General features: G+C 45.8%; 1 protein-coding gene across 2 annotated transcripts in view; it reads left to right on the top strand.

Moving 5' to 3' along the window:
• Window positions 1-5,530: 5,530 nt before the first annotated feature.
• The window catches only part of KCTD2 (potassium channel tetramerization domain containing 2), a 223,855-nt gene continuing 211,673 nt past the window's right edge, over window positions 5,531-17,712 (top strand). For both annotated transcript variants that reach the window (XM_069200110.1, XM_069200111.1), the window contains exons 1-2: window positions 5,531-5,734; window positions 15,007-15,115. In XM_069200110.1, coding sequence (XP_069056211.1) covers window positions 5,591-5,734; window positions 15,007-15,115 — 253 coding nt within the window. In that variant the 5' untranslated portion in view covers window positions 5,531-5,590. The remainder of the gene's footprint in view (window positions 5,735-15,006; window positions 15,116-17,712) is intronic.

Consider the following 17,712-nt stretch of genomic DNA (forward strand, 5'->3'; position numbering starts at 1 on the left):
AACATGAAGCACAGAGATTACCACATTATATATCTCTTAGATAACATAAAATGTTGTAAAACCACAGTCTCCAGAAAAGAAAAACTGAGAATACCACCTCCATATCTGACAAATTCATTCTGGGTGGGTGACATGCCTGTAATGTCGGGTGGGATAATCCTCGCCTCCGTGTCCTTAATAGAATTGAAACTTTCCTTCTCAATAGCTTGGAAATTTCTCATTCTATGTCAGGACCGGAGGCGAGGATTATGCAGGTTCAAAGCTTACTTGCCACCAAAGAAGCGGCTTCATGGATCGGTTTAAAATAAAACTTTTTAAAGGTCGACTCTGACGACCAGTCAGCCACATTCATAATGTCCTCCAGTCTTCCCCCTAACTGGACTGCTTTAGACGCCATAGCACCCCGAGTAGAGTGCGCTCCAAAGACCTGAATGTTGATGCCCGCTTCCGCCAATATCCATTTGACCCACTGGGCAATGGAGGGGGAGGAAACCGCCCTGAAGGGTTTCTTAATCGAAATGAGCAATTGTCTCTCCCCCGCTGGGCGGAGTTCTGCCGTCACCTCCTCATATGTCTTTAGACACCTGACCACACACAAATTGGGAGAATGCTCAAACGTTGGGTAGGTTACCAACCTGGTACTACACTTTGTCCGTCGTGAGATCGTGAAGGTCCCTCCATCTGGAGAAAAAAACCCTAGCCGAAATGTCAAGAGCCCTAACATCTGAAACTCGTTTACACGAGATGAGGCACAGCAGAGTCGCCAATTTAGCCGATAACTGCTTACGTGAGAGGTACTGATTATCCGGCCAGGAGGACAAAAGACGCAAAACCTGGTTAACATCCCACAGGGACGAATACCTGGGTTCCGGAGGTCTGGTCAGTCTAATGCCTTTTAGGATTTTGCACACCCACGGATGTTCCCCAACCGGGCACTTATTAACCGGGGGATGACCCGCTGATATTGCGGATCGGCTCGAGTTAATCGAGCAATACGACTGGCCGGAAGCCGCTAGATCGGCTAAGAAATTTAAGACATCTGTAATCTGGGCCCCAATGGGATTGATGTGCCTTCCGACACACCAACGAGCCCAGCGGTTCCAGGCCGATCTGTACCTCTTGCAGGTACATGGAGCCCATGCCTGTCTGATGAATCTCTCAGCCTCCTGTCAAAGTCTATGGTCCGTCCAACGATCCCGGAAATCTTCCAGGCTACCAGCGAGAGATGACCCTGAAGGACCAGTGGGTGAACTTGTCCCTCTGGATTCAGCAGCATGGTCGGGCTGATCGGAAGTGGGATTGGAAGATCGCAGGAGAGCTCCGGAAGGGAGGGGAACCATACCTGAGACCGCCAAAGCGGGGTGATCAAGATCACTGTCGCCCCTTGGCGACGAATCTGTGCTGTCACTCTCGGGATCAAGAGGAAAGGGGGAAACGCATAATTCTGATCCCGACCCCAATACTGAAGAAAAGCGTCCACTACCGCCGCCCCGGGATCCGGACGCCAGCTGAAGTACTGGGGTAACTGAGCGTTCCACCTGGACGCAAACAGGTCCACGGAACAGGGGCACCACCGATCCAGAAGAGCTAGGAACACCGCTCTGTCCAGGCGCCAATCGCTGGGATCCTCCAGATATCTGGAGTTCCAGTCCGCCAGGGCGTTCTGGGATCCCGGAAGATATTCCGCTGTCACCGAGATTTGGCGTTGGAGGCAGAAGTGCCAGAAATCCTTTGCCAATTCCGCCAGAGCTTTCGAGCAGGTACCCCCCAAGCGGTTTATGTACTGAACCGCCGAGATGTTGTCCATTCTCTAGAGGATGCAACAAGAGACCTTGTCCCGCATCAGGGATCTGATCGCGAAAGAACCCGCTAGGAGTTCCAGACGGTTGATGTGGAGGCTGAGTTCCCGTTGGGTCCAGCGTCCCCCGAAAGAGACATCCCCACAGCGAGCTCCCCAGCCGTAACGACTGGCGTCCGACTCTATCACAAGATCCGGCGAGGCTCCGAAGATCGCCCTGCCGTTCCACACCTCCATATGATCCAGCCACCACTGGATCTCTGTCCGCGCCTCCTCGGGAAGAGCTACCAGCTCGGAGTAAGAGAGGCCGCGTCACAGATGATGAGCCTTGAGGCGCTGAAGGGCCCTGTAGTGGAGCGGTCCCGGGAAGATGGCCTGAATCGAGGATGAGAGGAGTCCCACCACTCTGGCTAACTGCCGAAGGGAGATTCTGTCCTGTCTCAAGTCCTTGGACAATTCCTTCTTGATCTTCGTAATCTTCGAGCCTGGGTGACTGAGGGAGGCCGCCTGGGAGTCGATGAGGAACCCCAGAAAGGTCATGGACTGCGAGGGAAGCAGTTCCGATTTCTGTGAGTTTACCACGAACCCCAAGTCCTGCAGGAGCTGAATAGTTATGTTCGCATTGGATATCAGCCGAGCGCGCGACTGGTCCATCAGGAGGATGTCGTCGAGGTAAATATTCAGGTGGATCCCTCGAGACCGTAGGTACTCCACTACTGGTTTGAGTAGCTTCGTGAAGGACCACAGTGCTGACGACAGTCCGAACGGGAGGGACGAGAATTCGAACACCTGATCCCTCCAAATGAACTGCAGGAACCAGCGGTGAGGGTGAAAGATTGGGACCGTAATGTAGGCGTCCTTGAGGTCCAAACGAACCATCCAATCCCCGTGTAACAGGAGATCCCTGAGCATGTGTATGCCCTCCATTTTGAAGTGGCGATAGACCACCCAATCGTTGAAGGCTTTTAGATTGATGACAGGCTGGAAGCCCTTGTCTTTCTTCTCCACGAGGAAGAGATTGCCCACGAAACCTCTGGGGTGAATGGTCGATGGGCAAATTGCTTCTTTTTGTAGAAACCCCTGGACCTCTGTGTCTATCAATGCCGAGTCTGACTCTGAAAAGACTAAGGGCCGCGGAGGGGAATCCTGAACCGGAGTCCCCCAGAACTCTATGTGGAACCCCAACACCATCTGCAATACCCAAGCGTCTGACGTTAGTTGGGCCCACTTGTGCGCAAAGAGCCGCAGCCTCCCTCCGAGAATACGAGGGGAAGCAATGGTAACACTCACCGTTGGCGCCTCTGGGGGCGTTAGCTCCACCTCGTGCGGCCCTTCTGGTCTTACCCCTACCCCGATTGGGGAAGAAGGCACCCTGCCGTCCATCTCTCCATCCGTTGTTCCGTGTTGGGTAGGGACTGGGAACTTGCTGGAACGCACCGCCGGAGGAGCTACCCCTGCCTCTTCCGGCCCCGCCAAAAACCTTGCCCGGGAAGATTTTCTTGATCGAGCTCTGCGCCTTATCGAGCGCTGAAAAAGTAGCAACAAACTTGCTCAATTCCTTTACAAAAGGATCACCAAACAAGTTCCCCTGGGCCACAGCCCCAGCCTCTGAGTTGGAGAGTTCTCCTAACTTAGGGTTGATTTTTATAAGAAGGGATCTTCTCCTCTCCGTCAAAAGTGCACAGTTAGCATTCCCTAACAGGCAGACCGCCCTCTGAGCCCACCCAGCAACGATATCCGTGGGCATGGGAGAATTGGTACGCTTAGCATGCTCAGCAAGCTGGATTATCTGCGTGAGGGGTCCCAGGACGTCCAATAATTTATCCTGGCACCCCCTCCAGGAACAGTCAATGCCCTTCTTGGGATCTTTAACGTATTTCCCAAAGAAAGTGCACATTTTAGGGTCTAACTCGGGTGTTGCCGCCACTTTATCTGGTAGTGTAGGGCGAGGGCATTCCGCCCGCAACCTGGCCCGAACCTCTTTTTCAAGTGGTTGGCGGATTTTGCTGGCAACATAGTCTGCCACTTTCTTGTCCGGGTGCCATTCTGAGGATCTAGGGTGATATAAGTCCTCTGGCTGAAGCATCTCCGACTCGGAGTCCTCAGCTCCTGGCGGGTCTGACAAGCTAGAAGCCGGACGCCAAGGACGCCCCGAATCCTGGTCCTCCTCTGAGGAGGTATCCCCGTCTGTGTCCCCCTCGACTGGCTTGGGGGACCCCTGATCAGGGTGCGGTATAGTGTGAACCACTTCACTGGTCTCTCCGGGTTCAAAACCCTCCCGAAAGGGTAGACGCTTCAGCGTGCGTGCACTCTTACAGAAGGCTCCAGTAAGAATACCAAAGCCTTCCAGGTGCCCCGTGTCACGCTTGCGAAATTTCTTGGGGACTGCCGTTCCCTTCAGGTCAGTGCCCGTCCCCCCAAACGTGCCTGTCCCCTTGAATACATGCTCTGACAATCTGGCCACGCTATCTTTTAATGGACCCAGGGCCCTGCTGATGGCCTGCGTCAAAAGGAGGTCCACCTCAAGGGGCAGAGTCCGCTGAGAGGAGCCCTCCCCGGAGACAAGGTGGGGAAATTCTCGTGGTCCTGAGAGGACTGCGTGGGGACACAGAGGGGAGAAATCGACAGGAAAAACACCCTTAAACACTCTCAGGGAAGGCCCCCCGCACTCCTGTCCAGATAAAAGTGCCCCCAAGGCAATGAGGCCTCGACGCTCGATCCGCACGTTGAATAGCACTGAATTCCTAATCAACCGCCAAGGGGTGTCTTGCGGGGGTTGGAAGGGTCAAAAGTGAGCAGGGAAACTCACTTGAGACCCAAAAGCGTTGTCTAAGGCGTTCGAGCGCGTTACGCGACTCGAAACGCTGAAGAAAATGCTTGGGAATACCAGAGCGCACAAAAGAGCGCCCTCTGGTGGACCCGACAGGGATGAAAAGAAATACCGCGCTCGGGGAAACAAATGCCTACCACGCATCTCGTTGCTATGCAACGACACGAAACAGCGCGCGCTCAGCAAGAAATCGATTACCAAGATCAACAGTGGTCAAATACCAATAACAGAGACTTTCCAACTCTACAACTCAGAGACAGAAAAGGGGGACTTATCTGTATCAGAGAGCAGTGAAGCAAGAGGAAGGACGTCAGCATTTATATGGACAGTCGGATGGCAGTGTGATTGGACATTGGTTACCATGGGGATGGGTCCCACGGGTGTTGTAGTTTATTTTGTTGAACTTTGAACCTGCTGTTAAAAAAAAGTGAAGAAAGATGATGCATAATCCTCGCCTCCGGTCCTGACTTAGAATTTAGTGGAATTCTACGTAGAATGTATTGGTGTTCTCGAGTATATATGATGTGATAGAATGTGGCAAGCCAGAGAAAGAAGCGGAAGCCTGCAGATAAGGCTGGCTGTATACATCCATGAATGAAGAGCAATAAATCTTTAAGAAACACGGTTCCTTCCGGAGTACATCGTTACTACACAACTCTAGGTGTAGTAGCAGCGATTAGCTCAGTTCAACTATTAACGAGAACGTGTAAAAAGTATTTCGAAGTGTTTAAATCAAAATAAGCACTTCATAGTGAAATGTTTACAACAGTGCCACCCCACCCCGCTCAATTTTTTGAAGAATTTAGTTTCTTCACAGCACCCAATCCAAAATAGGAGCAAACTATTCATGTATGTTTCTTTTATTTCCATTGTATTGACCGAAAGCCTGTCCCTCCCCCGGAAGTCGGTCCCGGAAGTACCCGTTGTGTTGCTGGGAGAACTCATCTCCCGTTTTGAACGAAATGGCTGAACCCCCGGTTGCCACCCGCTCGCAGTGGGTGAGGTTGAACGTGGGAGGCACTTGCTTCATAACCAGCAGAGAAAGCCTTAACCGAGAACCGCGCTCCTTGCTTAGCCGGCTGTGCCTCGAGGGGGCGGGTCCTCAGGTAAGGCGGGGCTGCTGGTGAGGGTGGTACTACGCAGTGGGGATGGGGCGGGGCGATTTTTTTTAACTCAAAAAAGTTAAAGAGAGAAATTAGAGATGTGGGAAAAGGGATAGGTACAGATGAGCAGCTGAGGTGGCTAGGGTGTTGAGGTTGCTACTCGGTAAAGAATGCAAAAGAGAAAAAACCACCCTACATGGCGAGAATGCAGTCTTCCCATAGGAAGCCTTGCCCAGAGAGATGCCAGCAGAGCGCAAGTTGGGGGTAAACCCAGTTGCCCCCCTATTTTAGAAAGAAGCCCCCTTTTCCCGAGGTGGCAACTTGTGGTCACAGCACTGCAGCTGCTTGGATTTCAGAGCATTATGCTTGTACCCTGGCTTCAGGAAATTTGAAATCCCTCTGTTGCTTTATTCAAAGCAAGTCTTGTGTTTTCGAGATGGATTATGACAGCCAACAGGAAACAAAAACGCTTTAACAGCAAAGTTAAATGTGTTTAAAAATACATTCTGCTCATTTTGTCAACTCAACGAACAATTTGAAAATGTAATTTGCAAGATCTACGTGTCTGTTTAAAATATTGTCACTTTCAGCCGTTCCCGAGCTCAGTTACAATTGATATATGATATGTTTAGAAGGTATAACCCAAAAAGTTCCTTTCACAATTATTTGTGATTGTTCAAATGTTTTTGTAAAATAGGTTCTTGATCTTTTAAGTGAGGAATATCATCAAGGCATCTTGACACTTTTTTTTTGCGATATCATTGTGAATTGCATATAATAATTAGTCCTCCCACCCCCTATTTCATTAGGATTTGTATTCCCGATCCCAGTCGGATTAGCTCTCCTGGACAAACCCTCTAAATAAGGGTTGAATCAATTCCCTCAGAATTACCCACGCAGCCTCCTCGTACAACTACCTCTTTCACTGTCTTCAGTTACTGGACAGGTGCCTTTTCTTCACCACGCTCCAGCCATTGCCTTTACATAAGATCAGACGCATACGAGGGAAGTAATCCAAAAGTGACCCTTGTACCCAGGACCTTCCTAACTTTCTTTATATGTTTGAAAGTAATGCAAACGGGTATTGGAATACGGGTACAACAACCAGAGGGAAGGCCTAGTGTGATACTCCTCATAATAGTCCATATGCATATGATGTTAAAACGATCTCTGTTTTCTTCTCTGATTTTGAGTTATGCTGGGAATCTATAACTTTATCAGCCCCGAGCGACGTGTGTATATATTTTGTACACAGCACCAACACACAACCTTTCACAAAAGTCACTATTCACCTTCTCTGCGTTTTTTGGTGCACTTGCGATGTGATACATGGTGAAAAGAACTTTATTTAGTGAATACAATTAGCTGTAAAGTCACAATTTATTGTTTTTTTTATTTCTACTACTCTGCATAGGAGATTTAGGCTTAAATCCTCCCCGAAGAAAACAATTGTTTTCTTTTGCATTTGTCAGCCCAGGTTCCCAGGATTGCCCCATAATAGTTTGTTCATTCCCATTTCTCATTTAGCACCAGAAAAACATCTAGGGCATTAATGACTAAGGATCTGTGGATTTGTGATATCCCTCCTTTACCCAGTGGACCCATCAGAATTTTGGCTTCCAGGTGTCTGTGTTCTGGTGGCTCAGACAGGGAGACTTGGTGGAAGAGTGTCCGAGCTGATGATATTTGCAAATTTGATGCCTGCTGAGTTCAGACTGTGACTTGAGGTCCTGAAACAACATATGCCAACCCTGCCAGACATCACTTAATTTTGTGATCCTAATGAGGTCTCTCCTGTTAAAGCTCTCCATATGGGCACTGTGTCTGAGCTGTTTCCCTTTCCATAGGGGAGTATCCATTGTAAGCTTTTGGTCCCATGTGATCCAGTACAAGACCGACCGCCAGGCCAGAAGAACTACTGTAGTTGCTTCCAGAAGTAAGCAGGTGATTGGGAACCCATGTAACAACCCCATTCTATTCTCTTGAGGATTAGAGAAACTTCGTCCTGGAATGCTGGGCCTTCTCATCCACCACTCAGATAGACATTCAGCCCAAGGATTTGACATGCACAGTAATACAAGCACAAATCAGACACGGCCACACCGCCTCCATAGTTATATTGCTTACATTTATTAAATGTCATGCATGGGGTTTGGTTTACCCATAGGAAGGAACACACACTTACCAGAGGACCTGGCCATTAGGTCTTTAAACAACTTTTGGGTAATTATTAATGGAAAGATTTGTAGGGTGTAGAGGAATCATGACAGAACCATCATTTTGAAGCGGGCCGCTCTATCCAGGATATTAGGTGGACGCTTGGTCTTTCTAATAAGGTCTCTTTGTACTGGCCAGTAGTGGGGTAAGATTAAGGCTCTACTTAAGGTTAGCTGCCAAGGCGATGTGCATGCCTAAGTATTGAATGTTAAACCTACTTATTGGAAGACAAGATTGTCAATCTGTAATGTCCTTATCTCATTTAGGATGGACCAAGAGAGTTTTGGACCATTTAACCAATTGCTTCACTGTAGAGGTCAAGCATTGTTTAAGTATTTAGCAGTTATATCTGACATTCACAGGTTCTTCATGCTGGCCGTAGACCTACATCTTAGCAGGAAATGTAGAACGTGCAACAGACCTAAACAAAATATCGTACCTTTTAAAGAGAGCAGTGGCACTGGATTTGCTAAAGAAACATCCATCCAGTCTACTAGGTGCTTCTAAAGCAAATGCCTAAACAACATAAGTGTGCCCCCTCTGTACAAAGGTATCAGTTTGTCACCAGTGTAGTGAGGAAAGCTTTAAAATGTACGTGAACTACTAGATCCTTTCTTTCTACTAAATTTCCCTGAATTCCTTTTTGATAATTACTGCGAGGGATCCCTGTAGCTTATGTTTTTCCAGCCTCCACCAAAATTATTTATCATTGGAGATTATCTTCGGGTTACTATCAGAATAAATGTTTTTAGCTAACAGGAGAATATTTAGGGGGCCCAGAAGTATTATACAGAAAAAATATTTCTAGTCACCAAATGTTGTAATATAGTATTACTCCTCATCACAAAATCCCTTCTAGGTGCTTTGATATAAATACCTAAACACAAACAAGTGCATGCTTTTGTGCAAAGCAAGCAGTTTGTCACCCATGCAATGAGGGACCAATTCTCTGTCCTCTTTATGCTGAGTTTCCAGGATTACTTTTGACATTGGCAGTGAGCATTTCCCTCTAGCTCATGATAGTTGAGTCTCAAGAGTGGCTTGTCTGTGTGGATAAACTTGACCACAAATCGAAATGAAAAGGTGTTTGTTTAGAGGAGAATGGTCAGGGGTACCCTGGAGCATTAGTGAGAAGAAGGTGTTCAAGTAACTAGATTTGTGAAGTTAGTATGAGTCCTCCATCATCAAATACTTGTGGTCTTTCACAGCTTTATTTCGTACAGTTTTGTGTACGATCCTGTGCACCATGATAACGTATTCCAGTTTGTACATCACATAAAATCATACACTTTGATACAATTCTAGCAGTTGGAATTCTTAGGTTACAATTGAGAAAGAGTGGTTGGTATGTGATGTTATGTGATGTGCATTTAACCCTTCAACTCCTACATAACAATGTAGATTTTCCTAGTAATTTATGACGGAAAGTCTTAATTTTATTAAAGACACGGAGGCGAGTATTATGCTTCTCTTACTTGCTTTAATTTAAACAGCAGCAGTCAAGAAAACTACAACTCCCAGAAGGCTCATAACACAGAAGCCAATGGGAGAACAAAACGTAACAATTCATACACCAATCAGAGACCGTAGATGGTATGTGTAACCAAGCTTGACTGCGACCAGCCCTCTTTCTTGATGCGAGAAGGCTAGGAGTTACTAGAAAACAGTGGAAGAATTGCAAAGATGATAGCAACTGCTAAAGTCAGAGAACAAAAGTCCTGAATCAAAGATAGACAAAACTGTAGCGAAGCAGGTATTCTGGTGGAAACCAAGGAAAAACTTCTAAGGAAGTCCGATCGACCATCTGCCAAGTTGGAATTTGACCCAAACATCTTCTGATCATGTCGAAGGTTGAGCTGGAGTGGAGTTAACTGCAAGGGAGGGAAAAAACAAGAAAAATCAGAGATATCCCCTTGTTGAGGCGGGATAATACTCGCCTCCGTGTCTTTAATAAAATTAAGACTTTCCGTCATAAATTACTAGGAAAATCTACATTTTATGTCAAGAACGGAGGCTCCTATTATGCTATTTTAAAGCATATTAATCACGATTGATGTAGCAGTATGAACTGGTTTACAATAGAATGTTCTGAACACATTATCATTGGACCAATCAGCAGATCTCAGAATGTCCTCTAACCTGGATCCAACCCAAAAGGCCTTGGAGGCCATTGCACCTCTAACTGAGTGAGCTCCAAAAACGGAGGTATCAATACCTGCAAGGGACATAACCCATCGAACCCATCTGGCAAGAGTTGCTGCAGACACGGGATTGTGAGGTTTCTGAAAGGAAATCAATAGTTGGGAAACCGAGGACTTTCTGAGATCAGCTGTCCGTTCCTCATAACATTTGAGACATTGTCCTACACAAAGCTTAGGTTGATCTGGAAAATATGGATAAAAGACTGTTCGTAAATTAGTTTTGGTACGCTTATTAATAGAAAACAAGACCCCAGTGGGGGCAAACTGACGGGAAGTAACCTCCAGTGCTCTAACATCGGACAGACGTTTAATAGAAACTAAACAGAGTAACATGGTAAGTTTTGCGGAAAGCATTTTCAAGGACAAATCGACATTGTCTTGCCAAGACAAAAATAAATTCAGTACCAAGTTAACGTCCCCTAATTTAGAGTATTTAGGTAGAGGGGGAGATGAAAAACGTACTCCCTTCAACAGTCGACAAAGTAAAGGGTGTTCACCAATCGGTTTTCCGTTGACTTGGGCGTGATACATGGAAATAGCAGATCTATAAAGATTAATCGTCCTGTAAGACTTACCTGCACTGGCTTGCGCCGCAAGAAAGTTTATTACATAATTTAAATCTGCTGAAACGGGATTGAGGTCCCTTCCCATACACCAGCTAGACCAAAGAGACCAGGCGGAAGAGTATGCTTTCCTGGTGCCAGGAGCCCAGGCCTTATTGATGAAGTCTGAAGCTTCATCCGAAATTGGGATGGAAGGTGGGGCATCCCTGAGACCTTCCACCCAGAAAGGGTGAGAGAGTTGTTGAGAACCAACGGATGAGGATTCCCGAAGGGATCCAACAAAAGGGAAGGAAAAGAGGGGAGGAGGATGGGAAAGTCGATTGCCAGTTCCAGAAGAGGAGGGAACCAAATTTGAGATTGCCAAAAGGGTACCACTAGGACGAGAGTCGCTTTCTGGCGTCTGACTTGGGCCAGCACTCTGGTGATCATGAGAAAAGAAGGAAAGGCGTAATTGATTGCTTGGGACCAATCCTGAAGGAATGCATCGGAATCTAGCGCAGAGGGATCTGGGCGCCAGCTGAAGAAGAGAGGAAGTTGGGTGTTGAGACGGGAGGCAAAGAGGTCTATACTGAAAGGGCCCCATTTGTGAAGAATAGATTGAAACGCTGAAGGATGAAGTCTCCAATCGCTGAAGTCCCTGAGGAAACGAGAGTGCCAATCCGCTGTCTGATTTAAGGAACCGGGAAGATATTCTGCTGTGAGCGATATTTCGTTGTTTAGACAATATTCCCATAGACTTTTTGCGAGGTCTGCCAATGGTTTTGACCTGGTGCCTCCTAGATGGTTTACGTATCGGACAGCCGAAACATTGTCCATACGGAGGAGGATGGAACACTGAACTCTGCCTTTTGCTAGACTCTTTATTGCAAAGGAGCCTGCAAGCATCTCTAAATAATTGATGTGCAATCTGGACTCCCTTAACGACCATGTACCGCCAGTCGAGATTGGTCCACATCGGGCGCCCCAGCCCGTCAGACTTGCATCGGACTCTAACACAAGATCTGGGGCTGACGGAAAGATAGTTCTGCCATTCCAGGCATCTAAATGGTCTATCCACCATAGAAGCTCTAAGCGGGATTCCTGATCTAGAAAGATCAAATCTGAATATGCTAGACCTTTTTTGAGATGACGTATTTTTAATCTCTGAAGAGCCCGATAATGTAAAGGGCCGGGGAATATGGCCTGAATTGAAGAGGATAAGAGGCCTACAATCCTGGCCAGGGATCTTAGGGAGATCTGAGTTTTCCGAAGTGTTCTCCGAATCTCCGATTTGATGGAGTTCACTTTTTGAAGGGGAAGGTGAAGGGAGGCGGAAGAGGAATCTATTTCGAACCCCAGGAACTGGATTCTTTGAGAGGGAACCAAACATGATTTTTCTTCGTTGACTTGGAACCCCAATTGGGAGAGGAGAGAACAAGTCAGTTGTAGATGGGAAAGAAGAATGTCGCGATTCTGGTGTAAAATGAGAATATCGTCTAGATAGATCAAAAGTCTGATGCCTACAGACTGAAGGTGTGCCGCAATTGGCTTCATTAATTTTGTGAAGCACCAGGGTGCTGACGAGAGACCGAATGGAAGAGAAGAAAACTGGTACGTCAGGCCAAGCCACTGAAATTGAAGGAACTTGCGATGATCCTGGTGAATGGAAACGGAAAGGTATGCGTCCTGAAGATCTAAACGTACCATAAAATCCAATGGGAGGAGAATATCTCGTAAATGGAGGATAGTTTCCATTTTGAAATGTCGATAAACGACAAACTGGTTGAAGTATTTGAGGTTTATGACTGGCCTGAATTTTTTTTTTCTTTTGGACTAGGAATAATGAACTGAGGAAACCTGATGGATCTGGGGAAGAGATTTGAATAGTGTCCTTGGACAGAAGGGACTTTACTTCGTCTGAAATAAGAAGACACATTTCCGCTGAGAAAACAGGTGGAGGGGGTAAATAAACTTGGAAGGGTTGAGAATAGAATTCTATTTGATACCCCTGAACCGTATTCAGAACCCATGGATCGGTAGTTAGAGAGTGCCATTTTTGAAGAAAAAATCTCAGTCTGCCCCCTATTGGTAGAGGGCCAGAGGTAAGGCTTACCTTGGGTTATGATATGTCTAGCTCCACATTGTCCACGACCCCTGAATCCCCTGCCTCTTTGAGGATAGAACTGGGGTCTGTAAGGCTGATACCCGTAGTTGGAATATGAATATGAGGAGCCTCGGAACCCCTGTGGATGGGAGAAGCGGCCGGTAGAGCGGCTCCTGCCTGTACCGGCCCTGCCAAAAACCCGTTGATTAAAGACTTTTTAAATATTTTGTTGGGCTTTGTCGATCGAAGAGAAAGTTGCCACAAACTTTCCCAAATCCTTAATAAAAGAGTTCCCAAAAAGCTGACCTTCGGCTTTCAAACCAGGATCCCTGGACGCAAGATTAGACAATTTGGGGTCTAATTTGAGCAATAGTCCCTTTCTTCTCTCATGGATAATGGCAGCATTAGCATTGCCCAATAAACAGAATGCTCTCTGAATCCAAAGGGATAGTTCTGAAGGATCAATGTCTGTGTTATCTGATTTGGCTGATTCTGCAAGATCGAAAATACGAGCAAGAGGACCCACCAAATCGAGGAGCTTATCTTGGCAATTAGACCAGGCCTTATCAACCCCTTTCCGGGGGTCCTTGCCAAATTTAGAAAAGAAAGTCAATAATGATTCATCGATTATAGGGGTAGAAGTAATGTTGGCAGATAAAGAGGGTCTGGGATACTCGGAACGTAATTTGGCTCTTGTTTGCTTGTCTAAGGGCAGCCTTAATCTGGCCGCAATATATTGTCCCACATGATCTGCCGGCGTCCACTCTGTCGAATTGGGATGATGAAGGTAGGAAGGGTCGAACATAGGATTACCTTCTGAATCTAAAATGATCTTAGCGGAGAAGGGGGTAGGTTTCCCCAATTTAGGCTTTTTTAAGGGAGAGGCTTGAGAGAACGAACCCCCCGTGTCGGACTCATCATCGTCCTCGTCCATATCACCGAAATCATCATCGGTATCAGAAACATGTGTATTTGTAATTTGTTTAGGTGCTGAAAGAGAGTTCTTTAATTTGGACTTTCTTTTTCCAGAAACGTTATAATTATTACTATTATTATTCCCCTCCTGAACAGGAGGCCTGGGAGGAATAACATCCTCAATCAAGGGTGAAGAAATTTCACCAGTCAAAGCACCTTCTTTTTGCATTATTAAATCCTTGTTTTTTCTTTTTCTGCTATCCCCCGCAGAATGGGCCAAAAAGGATTTAAAAACCATATCTTGTACTGAATTTTCAATGTTCTTAGACATTTTGCTCATAGTGGCTGACATAGCCTTAGTAACAGCCTCATTAATAAAGGCTCCAATTTCCTTAGAATTAGGTAAGTCTGAAAAAGGGTCCTGCCCTTCCATAGCCCTGTAACAAGGAAAACAATGAGCACGAAAAAACCTGCCAAGAAGGGGTTAAAATATGTAGAAGGCTGAGGGAGGAAAGAACACGCCCAGGAAAGGCGTGTCCTAAAGTCGTCTGAAGACCGGAGCGTTTCTGCCTCGTAATGCGAGGTCGGGAATACCGGAGTGTTTCTGCCTCGAAATTCAAGGTCTACGAAGGAGGAGGAAAGCGGTCTGCCGCAGCACCAAAAGCCGACACCCAGAAGGAGCCGGTAAGCGTCGAGACTGTGCAGCTGAACCCGTTCAACGGACGCGTCTTGAGAAGAACGCGTCCGTTAGAACGTTCAGAATTCAACTGTGCAAACGCGCGCTAGCACAGAAAAACCGCAACCGGGACCCCCGACTCGGGGAAAACAACAGCGCGCCGCCGGGCACACAAAAGGACAATAATAATACAGTCAAATACACTAATACAAAATACTGAACAGTTATGGCAAAACAGTCACCGCAATATAAATAAAATTGTAAGGAAAGAAAGACCGTGACTTATCTTGACTGCGAGCAGCAAGAAAGAGGGCTGGTCGCAGTCAAGCTTGGTTACACATACCATCTACGGTCTCTGATTGGTGTATGAATTGTTACGTTTTGTTCTCCCATTGGCTTCTGTGTTATGAGCCTTCTGGGAGTTGTAGTTTTCTTGACTGCTGCTGTTTAAATTAAAGCAAGTAAGAGAAGCATAATAGGAGCCTCCGTTCTTGACATAAAATTAGTTCTTGCTATTATACATTGATGTGTTATTCCTTTTGCCATGTTATCTTCTTGTTTCACTTAAGTTGAATTTTTAAATTCATTTTGTAAACTTTGCTTCTTTGTATGATATATAGGATGAGACGGGAGCTTACCTGATTGATAGAGATCCTACCTACTTTGGGCCAATCCTCAATTACCTGAGGCACGGGAAGCTGATCCTCAACAAAGAACTGTCTGAAGAAGGTAGGCAGTGCAACGTCGGGTACAATCCTTATTTAAATGAGAAAGCTTTGCGCACAGGGTACAAACACACATATTTAGGTGCATAATGTTGTGATATTTTCAGCCGCTGACAATAACAAGTACAGGAATCAGTAAGATGAACTTGTTTATTCTTGAAAGATCGCAATGTCGAACAAGTAGTTTCCTTACGAAATAATAGCCCCAGCTGCACACGGACCTGCCACCTCTTCTCCAATCGTTTCCGTCTCAACCACCCACGAATTTTCCCCTACATTCATCCCACAACATTCACTCCTCAACATTCTCCCGTTCGTTGGCTCGCGCTTATTGCGCGCGAGCCTAATACACACAACAAGGATTTTATTTACAATACAACACATAAGTGCAAACTAACATTGTTTTCCTACTTTCTTTATATGGCACTCGTCCCCACAGTCTTGCAGCTTAGTAGAGCTGCTAAAATAGTTGTTAAAATGCCTTAGGTTTTCTGAAATACCTGTAAAGTCATGTCACACATCTTTTTTTTATTAGAAGTCAGTTACCATTTCAGAACTCAGTTGTAATAAATGATTACAGGTTATTTTGACGTCACAGTATCCTCTAGCGCACACCTCCCCCTTGCCTGTTCCCTCATTAATTTAATGGGGAGTGACGTCAAGGGGATGATTAATCTTCCTTTTTACTTTAATTTTCCTTGGAAACTGCAGCTGTTAAACTGGGCACGATTCAGAAATATTTTCTATGACCAGGTGCGGTGTGCACTTGAATTCCAGGAATAAGCTATGCCTGCTCATGCTGAAAAGATTTCCGTATCGGGCCTCATGTCTCTTGCTACTGTGTCTCATTGTTTTGGTCTGACTTTCAAGCTCATGCTGAACATATTTAACATATTAAGAAGCAGTGGTACTCATGACCTTAACCCTTTCGCTGCCAGGCCTTTTCCCCCTCAGGTGCCAGGCCTTTTTTTGGCTATTTGGGACAGATCGTGCTTAGACCCTCATAACCTTTTGTCCACATAAGCTACCCACGCCAAATTTGAGTCCTTTTCTCCAACATCGTAGGGATTCTAGAGGTATGTAGTGAGTTCCCCTGTGGGAGCCCAAGAAATTAGCCAAAAAACAGCTAAAAGTTCGTTTGTTTCAAACAAATGGGTAAAAAGGGCTGCAGAAAAAGGCTTGTGTTTTGTCCCCCAAAATTGGCATCAACAAAGGGTTTGCAGTGCTAAAATCACCATCTTCCCAGCTTTCAGGAACAGGCAGACGTGAATCAGAAAACCAAATTTTTCAACACACTTTTGGCATTTTACTGGGACATACCCCATTTTTAATATTTTTTGTGCTTTTAGCCTCCTTCCAGTTAGTGATAGAAATGGGTGTGAAACCAATGCTGAATCCCGGAAAGCTAAACATTTCTGAAAAGTAGGCAGCATTCTGAATTCAGCAAGGGGTCATAGTGTAGCGCCTGCAAGGTTTTCCTACAGAAAATAACAGCTAAAATAAAAAAAATATTGAAATTGAGGTGAAAAAAACAGCCATTTCTCTCCACGTTTTACTCTGTAACTTTTTCCTGTGGTGTCAGATTTTTGAAAGCAATATAACATTAGGTCTGCTGGACTCTTCTGGTTGCAGGGATATATTGGGCTTGTGGGTTCATCAAGAACCCTAGGTACCCAGAGCCAATAAATGAGCTGCACCTTGCAATCGATTTTCATTCTTTACCGGGTATACACCAATTAATGTGCTTAAATATAAAGAGTGAAAAATAGGTATCAAGGAAACCTTTGTATTTCCAAAATGGGCACAAGATAAGGTGTTGAGAAGCAGTGGTTATTTGCACATCTCTGAATTCCTGGGTCCCCATACTAGCATGTGAATTAAAGTGCATTTCTCAAATAGACGTCTTTTTTACGCACTGTCTTACATTTGGAAGGAAAAAATGTAGAGAAAGAAAAGGGGCAATAACACTTGTTCTTCTATTCTGTGTTCCCCAAGTCTTCCGATAAAACTTGTACCTCACTTGCGTGGGTAGGCCTAATGCCCACAACAGGAAACGCAACGTGGACACATCACATTTTTACATTGAAATCCAAAGTATTTTTTGCAAAGTGTCTCGCTGTGGATTTTGGCCTCAAGCTCAGCCGTCACCTAGGGGAAACCTAACAAACCTGTGCATTTTTTAAAACTAGACACCTATGGGATTCCAGGATGTGGTGACCTGTGGGGCTCTCACCAGGTTCTGATACTCAGAATCCTTTGCAAACCTCAAAAGTTGGCCAAAAAAACACTATTTCCTCATATTTCTGTGACAGAAAGTTCTGGAATCTGAGAGGAGCCACAAATTACCTGCCACCCAGCGCTCCCACAAGTCTCCCGATAAAAGTAGTACCTCACTTGTGTGGGTAGGCCTACTGCCCATGAAAGGAAATGCCCCAAAACACTATATGGACACTTCAAAATTATCAAATACTAAACTACCTGTGTTTGCAAGGAGGGGGGCATGCATTTTTGGTCCTGGGCTCAGCAGCCATATAGGGAAATCTACCAAACCCAAACATTTCTGAAAACTAGCACCTGAGGGAGTCCAGGGAGGTGTGACTT

This window comes from Pleurodeles waltl, chromosome 7, assembly GCF_031143425.1.
Source record: "Pleurodeles waltl isolate 20211129_DDA chromosome 7, aPleWal1.hap1.20221129, whole genome shotgun sequence".
NCBI classification, from domain to species: Eukaryota; Metazoa; Chordata; class Amphibia; order Caudata; family Salamandridae; genus Pleurodeles; species Pleurodeles waltl.